General features: G+C 44.1%; 1 protein-coding gene across 1 annotated transcript in view; it reads left to right on the top strand.

The window, feature by feature from the left end:
• The first annotated feature begins 3,612 nt into the window (after positions 1-3,612).
• The window catches only part of LOC129831156 (synaptotagmin-11-like), a 31,309-nt gene continuing 22,908 nt past the window's right edge, over positions 3,613-12,013 (top strand). Inside the window, exon 1 of the mRNA XM_055894237.1 lies at positions 3,613-4,014. Coding sequence (XP_055750212.1) covers positions 3,981-4,014 — 34 coding nt within the window. The 5' untranslated portion in view covers positions 3,613-3,980. The remainder of the gene's footprint in view (positions 4,015-12,013) is intronic.

The raw sequence follows: 12,013 nt of genomic DNA, 5'->3' as shown, positions 1-12,013 counted from the left end.
ACTGCGTCTCACAAAGACACGGCGGTTGGAACCAAAAATCTCAAATTTCGACTCATCAGACCAGAAGGAAAGATTTCCACCAGTCTAGTCTCCGTTGCTCGTGTTCATGGCCCAAGCAAATCTCTTATTATTGGTGTACTTTAGTAGGGGTTTCTTTGCTGAAATTCGACCATGAAGGCCTGATTCACACATTTTCCTCTGAACATTTGATGTTGAGATGTGTCTGTTACTTGAACTCTATGAGTTGCAATCTGAGGTGAAGTTATTTATCGATTTCTGAGGCTGGTAACTCTAATTAACTATCCTCTGCAGCAGAGGTAACTGGGTCTTCCTTTCCTGTGGTGGTCCTCATGAGAGCCTGTTTCATCATAGCACGTTTTTACGATTGGACTTGAAGAAACTTTCTTGGAAGTTCTTGAAATGTTCTGGTTTGACTGACTTACATGTCTTAAAGTAATGATTAACTGTCTTTTCTCTTTGCTTATTTGAGCTGTTCTTGCCATAATAATGACTTTGAATTTGACCAAATAGGGCTATATTCTGTATACCAGCCTACCTTGTCACAACACAACTGATTGGCTCAAATGCATTAAGAAGGAAATAAATTCTACAAATTAATTGAAATGCTTTCCAGGTGACTACCTCATGAAGCTGGTTGAGAGAATGCCAAGAGTGTGCAAAGCTGTCATCAAGGCAAAGGGTGGCTACTTTGAAGAATCTCAAATCTCAAATATATTTTTATTTGTTTAACACTTTTTTGGTTACGACATGATTCCATATGTGTTATTTCATAGTTTTGATGTCTTCACTATTATTCTACAATGTAGAAAATAGTAAAAATAAAGAAAAACTCTTGAATGGGCAGGTGTGTCCAAACTTTTAACTGGTACTGTACATACAATGTTCACCTAACTAACTGGACACTCAAACAGGAGAACATTACAGGTAGAATTGTTAGCTGGGAAGATTGCATACTCTCTACAGAGAGAGGACGCATGGAGTATGCAATTGAGATCTTCCCCATGTGCCTCTCCCACACCTTTAACCACCTGTACATAATTAACACATGAAAACACACACTAAATGATTAAATTGACTTTTTGGGTTGAAACACACATGCACAGCAATACAAACGTGCCTTTGGTGTTAGTAGTAGTCTATGAGGGTAATAGGCAAGAGAGTTCTGGACCAGAGCAGAATGAATAGAACCAGGTAACGTATTTTTACAGACTTAATGACAACTACACTCTGTCCATTGAGTCAATAAGTCTTTTTGTTTAAGTATTTGTGACCAACAGATGCATATCTGTATTCCCAGTCATGTGAAATCCATAGATTAGGACCTAATTTATTTATTTAAATTGACTGATTTCCTTATATGAACTCTAACTCAGAAAAATCTTTAGAATTGTTGCGTTTATATTTTTGTTCAGTGTACAAAAGCGAGAATCGAACCGACAGAGTAGTCCTATATATGCACTTTGAAGGTAGCATCCCTAACTGCTAGACCACCCCAGGCCTTGATTGAATTCAATTTTGACTGTTCATAACCTTAGGATACACTCCACACTTGTATGTCGTAGCCTAGTGGAGACAAATGTCTATTTTGTGTTATTAAACTATATGAAACGAGGTTGTTGATGTGTATGGCATTTCAGATCCATTTTTGTACATTTGAATGTTGCAGGAATAGGACCTAGGCCTAGCGTTTTGAGCGAGTGAGAGAATATTATTTTGATAGCAGGCCTGAGCCCAATGACTCCACTGCCTCCGCATGGAGAAAGAGAACTGCTCATTGTCAGGGAATCAAATCAAATCTAACTTTATTTGTCACATGTGCCGAATACAAGTTCAGACCTTACCGTGAAATGCTTACTTACAAGCCCTTAACCAACAGTGCAGTTGAAGAAGAGTTAAGAAAATATTTACCAAATAAACGAATGTAAAAAAAATAATAAAAAGTAACACAATAACATGACAATAACGAGGCTATATACAGGGGGTACCGGTACCGAGTCAGTGTGCGGGGGTACATGTTAGAGGTAATATGTACATGTAGGTAGGGGTGAAGTGACTATGCATAGATAATAAACAGCGAGTAGCAGCAGTGTACAAAACAAATGGAGGGGGGTCAATGTAATAGTAGTCCGGTGGCCATTTGATTAATTGTTCAGCAGTCTTATGGCTTGGGGGTAGAAGCTGTTAAGGAGCCTTTTGGTCCTAGACTTGGCGCTCTGGTACCGCTTGCCGTGCGGTAGCAGAGAAAAGGCTATGACTTAGGTGACTGGAGTCTCTGACAATGTTATGGGCTTTCCTCTGACACCGCCTATTATATAGGTCCTGGATTGCAGGAAGCTTGGCCACAGTGATGTACTGGGCCGTACGCACTACCCTCCGTAGCGCCTTACTGTACGGTCAGATGCCGAGCAGTTGTCATATCAGGCAGTGATGCAACCGGTAAGGATGCTCTCGATGGTGTAGCTGTTGAACTTTTTGAGGATCTGGGGACATATGCCAAATCTTTTCAGTCTCCTGGGGGGGAAAAGGTTTTGTTGTGCCCTCTTCACAACTGTCTTGGTGTGTTTGGACCATGATAGACCGTTGATGATGTGGACACCAAGGAACTTGAAACTCTCGACCTGCTCCACTACAGCCCCGTTGATGTTAATGGGGGCCTGTTTGACTCGCCTTTTTCTTTAGTCCATGATCAGCTCCTTTGTCTTACTCACATTGAGGAAGCGGTTGTTGTCCTGGCACCACACTGCCAGTTCTCTGACCTCCTTCCTATAGGCTGTCTCATCGTTGTCGGTGATCAGGCCTACCACTGTTGTGTCGTCAGCAAACTAAATGATAGCGTTGGAGTCGTGTTTGGCCATGCAGTCGTGGGTGAACAGGGAGTACAGGAGGGGACTAAGTACACATCCCTGAAGGGCCCCAGGGTTGAGGATCAGCGTGGCAGATGTGTTGTTGCCAATACTTACCACCTGGGGGTGGCCTGTTAGGAAGTCCAGGATCCAGTTGCAGAGGGAGTTGTTTAGTCCCAGGGTCCTTAGCTTAGTGATGAGCTTCGTGGGCACTATGGTGTTGAACGCTGAGCTGTAGTCAACTAATCATGAGGCTCATTTGAATTTCCTGACGCAACAGGACAATTCTCAGTGGCAAAAGAGTAATCAAGTTAAGATCCGACATCTGTAGGGGTTAAAAATAAAAGTACATCAACTTATCAATTAATTTTTTCCAAGTTGGTTACTATGCTGTGAAAAAGTTGTATTTCACTAGTCCAAAAAAAAGTTATAGGACAGATGCTCCTTTTCTGTGTCCTGCCCTAGCCCTATCCCTATCGGCCAATACCACTGCTTTGTTCTCATTCGCAAATTCTTGGTAGGGTTGCTGTCTCTGGTTGGTTGGTGAGGGGCAATTATCGGTAACTTCGTGGTAGCGAAGGGTGATATGATTGGATCTCACTACCAGACATTTCCAAGGGAGAATCTCATTTGAGTTTCCTTGATTCCTTAAATCCTATATTTTCGCCTCTTTAACAAAACCCATTGGATGAGAAGGTCAGAGGTCCCGCCCCTCTGACCTTCTCATCCAATGGGTTTTGTTAAAGAGGCGAGAAGAGAGAAGGCGAGGAATCAAGAAAATTCTCCCTTAAACTCACCGTTGTCAGGGGGGTCCTCAAGGCTGGTTGTTGCGTCTTGCTCAGCAACCGCACCCGACTTGAGCTCGAGGCAGGAGTGTGCTGAAGGAAGCTCAATAGCGAGAGCATCCTTGAGAAGCCACTGAATCACAACAATAATTTCGGACTGAGGAAAATACGACGGTCAAACTTCGTCGCCTCCTCGCCCGGCTGATATAGCCTACTGACCAAAAGAAAAAGTGCAGGGACAATATCATTCATGGAAATAAATTAGAAGCCTGCGAGTTTAATTTGTTGTTATTTTTTATTTTTGGGGGACAACAGCCTTTTGAACCACAAAATGGCTGAGATAACCAATTTAAGACCAGCATATGGTAAGACATATTATTAAATGTTTTTCCTCATGATAAATAACATGCCAGACAGCTGTTTTAGGCTAACCGAAAAAAATGAGTGTTTCTCAGGTGCTCAGATTCTAAGTGGTGTCTCGTTGGCCTAACAAGGCTGGCCAGGGGCTACATTCGTTGTTTAGTCTCGTTTTTTTGTACTATATTCAATAAATTTCATGTTTGAAATTAAATAGCCCACGTCGATTTAACATTTAATACGACACGAGTGACGTGTAGCCTACATTGTTGAGTCCCCCTTGTGAGTCTCCTACAGTGGATGTTATTCTGATAATTAAATACAGTAGCTTTAAACCAATAGCAGGAAGACATCAAAAGGCACCCTAGAATATGGGAAGCCTCTTTAAACTATGTGGATTTAGGGTGCATGCATTTTTTTTTTTATCAACAATGTTCAAAGGGGAGAACACAGACCTATCAAGGCCTCGACAGTGTCAACGATTCTAATCATTTTAAAACTGAGCATAGGCCTGCTGTCTATGTTTAATTTGTTGGGATTACAAATAGGCCTATACATGAAAATGTATGGTCATGCGTGCGTTCGTTTCCGGCAGTAGCCACTATTGCTTCGTCATATTTTGTCTTGTAGGAGGAATGTTGGCAGGGGATATGGACTGAATGAAAATGTGCCTTTTGACATTTATATATAAACAAATATATATTGACTTCTGGTTAATGTCGTGCGCGGTACAGGTTTATTGTTAAGGGTGAGACCCGTTTGGACGGCACTTCTCCATCCTTCTCGAATGGCTTTTGACTGTGCGTGTGGGTTAGAGAGGATGATGACGTTCAATCTATTCTTGAGGCTTGGCATCAATTGTGCACGACTGCCCGCTCTTCTATTATTTTAAAGAACATCTATCCGAATTGCTGAACTGGACCCTTTGTCCATAGCGTAACAGAACAGTTGGGCAGGGTGGATGGTGGTCTCTCACGTCTGCCCAAAAACCTCACTCGCTGGGCAATCAATTTACGTGCTCATTGTAATCTAGTTAAGTCCCCATGGGATGGTGGGAAGCATTGATGGATGTTTTGCCAATAGCCTAGTGCACCATGCTCCCGTGTCAGAGTTAAAGCATAAACGATGGGGCTTAACTCTGGGCAGAATATGTCATTATTTAGAGAATGAGTGGACAAAGATTTCAAAATTACCTACACCCAGTCACATGCATATATTTAGCTTACTGTATAAATATATGGTTTACACCTGCAATTACTCAACAATCGATTACACAACAACCAGTGCAGACAACTAACAGGACAGGATGAGACATCACATTGACAAAATCAGTAAGAAACGTTCAAACTCTCCTCCTCTTTTCCAAACCGAATAGTCTTTGAAAATAAATTACCTCCTGTAGAGATTGTTTTGTGTGTTCAGTGAAGGGTAGAGGTGCTAATGTTGTTTATTTGTGTCTGGAGTGTTGGAGCAGCTCCTCAGTGAGAGGGCGTGGGGTCTAATTACACCAACAAAAGGACTCTCTGTTATATCTTCTCTTCATTATCAATTTATCTGCATTGTTAAATTCATATTAGCATAATTCCTCTCCTTAAGAGATAGCTACACACACACACACACACATACAATACCAGTATAGTTTCTTTCTATATTTTTACTATTTTCTACATTGTAGAATAATAGTGAAGAAATCAAAACTATGAAATAACACATATGGAATCATGTATTAACCAAAAAAGTGTAAAACAAATCAAAATATATTTTATATTTGAGATTATTCAAAGTAGCCAGCCTTTGTGTTGATGACAGCTTTGTACACTCTTGGTACTCTCTCAACCAGCTTCACCTGGAATGCTTTTCCAACGGCAGTCTTGAAGGAGTTCCCACATATACTGAGCACTTGTTGGCTGCTTTTCTTTCACTCTGCGGGGTAACTCATCCCAAACCATCTCAATTGGATTGAGGTCGGGTGATTGTGGAGGCCAGGTCATCTGATGCAGCACTCCATCACTCTCCTTCTTGGTCAAATAGCCCTTACACAGCCTGGAGGTGTTGGGTCATTGCCGTGTTGAATAAAAATTATAGTCCTACTAAGCGAAAACCAGATGGGATGGCATATCACTGCAGAAGGCTGTGGTAGCCATGCTGGTTAAGTGTGCCTTGAATTCTAAATAAATCACTGGCAGTGTCACCAGCAAAGCACCCACACACCATCCCACCTCTTCCTCCATGCTTCACGATGGGAACCACACATGCGGAGATCATCCGTTCACCTACTCTGCGTCTTACAAAGACACGGTGGTTGGAACCAAAAATATCAATTTGGACTCATCAGACCAAAGGACAGATTTCCACCAGTCTAATGTCCATTGCTTGTATTTCTTGGCCCAAGCAAGTCTTTTCTTCTTATTGGTTTCCTTTAGTAGTGGTTTCTTTGCAGCAATTCGACCATGAAGGCCTGATTCACACAGTCTCCTCTGAACAGTTGATGTTGAGATGTGTCTGTTACTTGAACTCTTTGAGGTGCAATCTGAGGTGCAGTTAATTGCCGGTTTCTGAGGCTGGTAACTCTAATGAACTTATCCTCTGCAGTAGAGGTAACTATGGGTCTTCCTTTCCTGTGGCGGTCCTCGTGAGAGCCAGTTTCATCATAGCGCTTGATGGTTTTTTCAACTGCACGGATTGACTGACCTTCTTGTCTTAAAGTAATGATGGGCTGTCATTTCTCTTTGCTTGTTTGTGATGTTCTTGCCATAATATGGACTTGGTATTTTACCAAATAGGTCTATCTTCTAACAGGCAGTATACCACCCCTACCTTGTCACAACACAACTGATTGGCTCAAATGCATTAAGAAGGAAATAAGTTCCACAAAATGATCTTTTAATAAGGCACACATGATAATTAAAATGCATTCCAGGTGACTACTTCATTAAGCTGGTTGAGAGAATGCCAAGAGTGTGCAAAGCTGTCATCAAAGCAAAGGGGGGCTACTTTGAAGAATCTCAAATTCTTATTGGTGTACTTATTTGGCATTACATTTTTTAAATTTAACCATTATTTAACTAGGCAAGTCAGTTAAGAACAAATTCTTATTTACAATGACGGACTACCCCGGCCAAACCCTCCCCTTACACGGACGATGCTGGGCCAATTGTGCCCTATAGGACTCCCGATCACGGCCGGTTGTGATATAGCCCGAGATCGAACCAGGGTCTCTAGTGACGCCTCTGGCACTGAGATGCAGTGCCTTACATGCTGACCAAACCGGATGCGTGCATGCGCCATCGTGTGCATGTTGATTTTGTAACCCCACACCAGACACGATCATGACATGCAGGTTGAAATATCAAAACAAACTCTGAACCAATTCTATTAATTTGGGGACTGGTCGAACGAACAGCATTAAACATTTATGGCAATTTAGCTAGCTCGCTTGGTTTTGTCCTGGGATATAAACATTGGGTTGTTATTTTACCTGAAATGCACAAAGTCCTCTACACCGACAATTAACCCACAGATAAAACGGTAAACCGAATTCCTTTCTCTTGTCATCTCTCCTCCTTCCTCAGGCTTCTTTTTCTTTTTTGGACTTTATATGGCGGTTAGCAACCATCTTTACGGTGCATTACTACAACCGACTGGAGTGTAGACGTCAGTTCATCTTTCAATCACCCACGTGGAGATATGCTCCCAAACACCAATGAGGAGATGGCACATGCTCTTAAAAACCAATAAGGAGATGGGAGAGGACGGACTTGCAGCGCATTGAGCGTCACAAATAGAACCAATTTCTATTGTGGCGCCTGCCCACGCAGACGCTCCCTAAGGCGAGCGAGCAGTGTGGGTGCAATGATTGACTAGCACGTATGTGTAAAGTTGCGAGCGGTGTGGTCAGCATGTTAGACCGCTGCGCCACTCGGGAGCACAGTTCCCTTATGTTATTGCCTTTCTTTGTCTCTTCGGGGGTACATGTCTTACTGAGGCAGACTAGCCTGGATGAAGGGGTGAGCTGACAGTGACACACAGTCCTACCCTACCCTCCTCACCTCTCTTTCTCTCCCTCCCTCCATCTCTCTCTGTACCTTCTCTCTGCAGTGTGTCCGGCCTAGCCGGAACAGCGCTTGTGATTTAATGCCATAGTGACAAGCCCCTTTCTCACCCAGTGGTGAAATACAGCACAATCCACCTCGGGACAAGATGTCTGTCTGTATTACTCATGTTCACCGAGATTTCAAGATGAAGAAACACACACCGAGAAAGCTAACGTTGTGTGAAAGGTGGTTTAGATAGTCTTTTAGCTTAGTCCTGTGAAGCTGAGCAGCAGTGATTTACCTCGGCGTGTTGATGGCAGTAGGGGAGATGGATGTTTACAGATGTTTCGTCTTTGTTAATGTCTTACTGTGTGACATATGTTGTACATGTAAGAGGGAAAATAGATTGCTTCAAGAACATTTATATGAGTGTTTGGGTTATTTCAAAAATTCTTGAGACACATGACTCTGTAACAGAGGTACTTCAGAATGTAATGTTTCCATGCACCTTGACGTCACCTTTCAGGAAGTTAGCGGTCACTCCTGAACGGGATGGTTTGCCACTTAAAGGGTAGGAAACATGAGTTTTTACTCACCAATGTAACAACACAGTGTGGTCAAAGACTTACATTTACATTACATTTAAGTCATTTAGCAGACACTCTTATCCAGAGCGACTTACAAATTGGTGCATTCACCTTATGACATCCAGTGGAACAGCCACTTTACAATAGTGCATCTAAATCTTTTAAGGGGGGGGGGGGGGGGGTGAGAAGGATTACTTTATCCTATCCTAGGTATTCCTTAAAGAGGTGGGGTTTCAGGTGTCTCCGGAAGGTGGTGATTGACTCCGCTGCCCTGGCGTCGTGAGGGAGTTTGTTCCACCATTGGGGGGCCAGAGCAGCGAACAGTTTTGACTGGGCTGAGCGGGAACTGTACTTCCTCAGTGGTAGGGAGGCGAGCAGGCCAGAGGTGGATGAACGCAGTGCCCTTGTTTGGGTGTAGGGCCTGATCAGAGCCTGGAGGTACTGAGGTGCCGTTCCCCTCACAGCTCCGTAGGCAAGCACCATGGTCTTGTAGCGGATGCGAGCTTCAACTGGAAGCCAGTGGAGAGAGCGGAGGAGCGGGGTGACGTGAGAGAACTTGGGAAGGTTGAACACCAGACGGGCTGCGGCGTTCTGGATGAGTTGTAGGGGTTTAATGGCACAGGCAGGGAGCCCAGCCAACAGCGAGTTGCAGTAATCCAGACGGGAGATGACAAGTGCCTGGATTAGGACCTGCGCCGCTTCCTGTGTGAGGCAGGGTCGTACTCTGCGGATGTTGTAGAGCATGAACCTACAGGAACGGGCCACCGCCTTGATGTTAGTTGAGAACGACAGGGTGTTGTCCAGGATCACGCCAAGGTTCTTAGCGCTCTGGGAGGAGGACACAATGGAGTTGTCAACCGTGATGGCGAGATCATGGAACGGGCAGTCCTTCCCCGGGAGGAAGAGCAGCTCCGTCTTGCCGAGGTTCAGCTTGAGGTGGTGATCCGTCATCCACACTGATATGTCTGCCAGACATGCAGAGATGCGATTCGCCACCTGGTCATCAGAAGGGGGAAAGGAGAAGATTAATTGTGTGTCGTCTGCATAGCAATGATAGGAGAGACCATGTGAGGTTATGACAGAGCCAAGTGACTTGGTGTATAGCGAGAATAGGAGAGGGCCTAGAACAGAGCCCTGGGGGACGCCAGTGGTGAGAGCACGTGGTGAGGAGACAGATTCTCGCCACGCCACCTGGTAGGAGCGACCTGTCAGGTAGGACGCAATCCAAGCGTGGGCCGTGCCGGAGATGCCCAACTCGGAGAGGGTGGAGAGGAGGATCTGATGGTTCACAGTATCGAAGGCAGACGATAGGTCTAGAAGGATGAGAGCAGAGGAGAGAGAGTTAGCTTTAGCAGTGCGGAGCGCCTCCGTGATACAGAGAAGAGCAGTCTCAGTTGAATGACTAGTCTTGAAACCTGACTGATTTGGATCGAGAAGGTCATTCTGAGAGAGATAGCAGGAGAGCTGGCCAAGGACGGCACGTTCAAGAGTTTTGGAGAGAAAAGAAAGAAGGGATACTGGTCTGTAGTTGTTGACATCGGAGGGATCGAGTGTAGGTTTTTTCAGAAGGGGTGCAACTCTCGCTCTCTTGAAGACGGAAGGGACGTAGCCAGCGGTCAGGGATGAGTTGATGAGCGAGGTGAGGTAAGGGAGAAGGTCTCCGGAAATGGTCTGGAGAAGAGAGGAGGGGATAGGGTCAAGCGGGCAGGTTGTTGGGCGGCCGGCCGTCACAAGACGCGAGATTTCATCTGGAGAGAGAGGGGAGAAAGAGGTCAAACCATCATGGTCACCTAATAATCCCCAGTTTACAATTGGCTCATTCATCCCCCTCCTCTCCCCTGTAACTAGTCCCCAGGTCGTTGCTGCAAATGAGAACGTGTTCTCAGTCAACTTACCTGGTAAAATAACGGTAAAAAGAAAAAAAAAGAAAATGCGGACAGTCTGAGCACTGATGGATGGATTGTGCGTTCCTGGTGTAACTCGGGCAGTTGTTGTTGCCATTCTGTACCTGTCCCGCAGGTGTGATGTTCGGATGTACCGATCCTGTGCAGGTGTTGTTACATGTGGTCTGCACGTCCTGTCTCCCTGTAGCGCTGTCTTAGGCGTCTCACAGTACGGACATTGCAATGTATTGCCCTGGCCACATCTGCAGTCCTTATGCCTCTTTGCAGCATGCCTAAGGCACGTTCAAACAGATGAGCAGGGACCCTGGGCATCTTTCTTTTGGTGTTTTGGAATCAGTAGAAAGGCCTTTTTAGTCTCCTAAGTTTTCATAACTGTGACCTTAATTGCCTACCGTCTGTAAGCTGTTAGTGTCTTAATGACCGTTCCACAGGTGCATGTTCAATAATTGTTTATGGTTCATTGAACAAGCAGGGGAATAGTGTTTAAACCCTTTGCTATCAATATCTGTGAAGTTATTTGGATTTTTACGAATTATCTCTGAAAGACAGGGTCCTGAAAAAGGGACGTTTCTTTTTCTGCTGAGTTTATTTGCTTGTAAATTGGCTGAAAATGTATTTGAAACCAGTAGTCATGAGTGCAAACGATTTGGATTAATTTGAAGTTATACATTTGAGGTTATTTCTGTTTAAGTTTACATTATAGGGAATAGGCTGGTTTACCGGGTCCTCCATATTACATCGCACCCCTTAATAAAAACGTTTTCCGACATGACTTCAGCATTCTTCGGAATTCTGATCGGTAATACAGTATGCAATAACTCCAACAAGTAAAAAGTGAGTTGTAACTTTTGCATTGGGGCTCTTGATGCGTATACTAATTCAAACCCATATGTTACATGTGGTTATGTTTATGCTACGTATCCTTTAATTTAGGGGTTAGAATGAGTGAATTCAGAGTATAGACTGCTGGTTACATTTACTACTCTTCTGGTAATCTAGGCCCAGACGTCACACACATCCTTAATAATACACTCCTCATTTCCTCCTCTCTTCTGTAACTCCCCAACGCTCCTCTCTCCATCATACCCTCATCCTCCTCTTTCTGCCTTACCGTATTCCTCCACAGTCCCACACTTCCCCGCTCGCCTCCTCGCGTATGAATCAGACAATAGAATCATTGCTCGTGATTAACAATTTACTGCAGTCTATTAATAATGGACGCCTCTTGCGTATGCACAGACACGTGTACACACACTTGTTCATTCACGCATTGTGTTCCTTTTGAAATCCTGTATTTCGCCTTCAGTATTGCTATCGAGATATGAACTCACTCAAGGTTTTATTTAATTTAGACCTTGATCTTTTTGGTCTCTCTCTCCTACTCTGTGTCTATCTCTCAGCGGATGTCTCTAGGCAACGAGAGCTTCTCAGCTGTGCTTTAAAGACTCTCCAAAAAATGCCCCACTGCGGTCACAATGATCA

The sequence above is a fragment of the Salvelinus fontinalis genome, chromosome 32 (assembly GCF_029448725.1).
Source record: "Salvelinus fontinalis isolate EN_2023a chromosome 32, ASM2944872v1, whole genome shotgun sequence".
Lineage (NCBI taxonomy): Eukaryota > Metazoa > Chordata > Actinopteri > Salmoniformes > Salmonidae > Salvelinus > Salvelinus fontinalis.
Note: the sequence above shows the minus strand (reverse complement) of the source record. Positions and strands in the feature narration are given on the sequence as shown.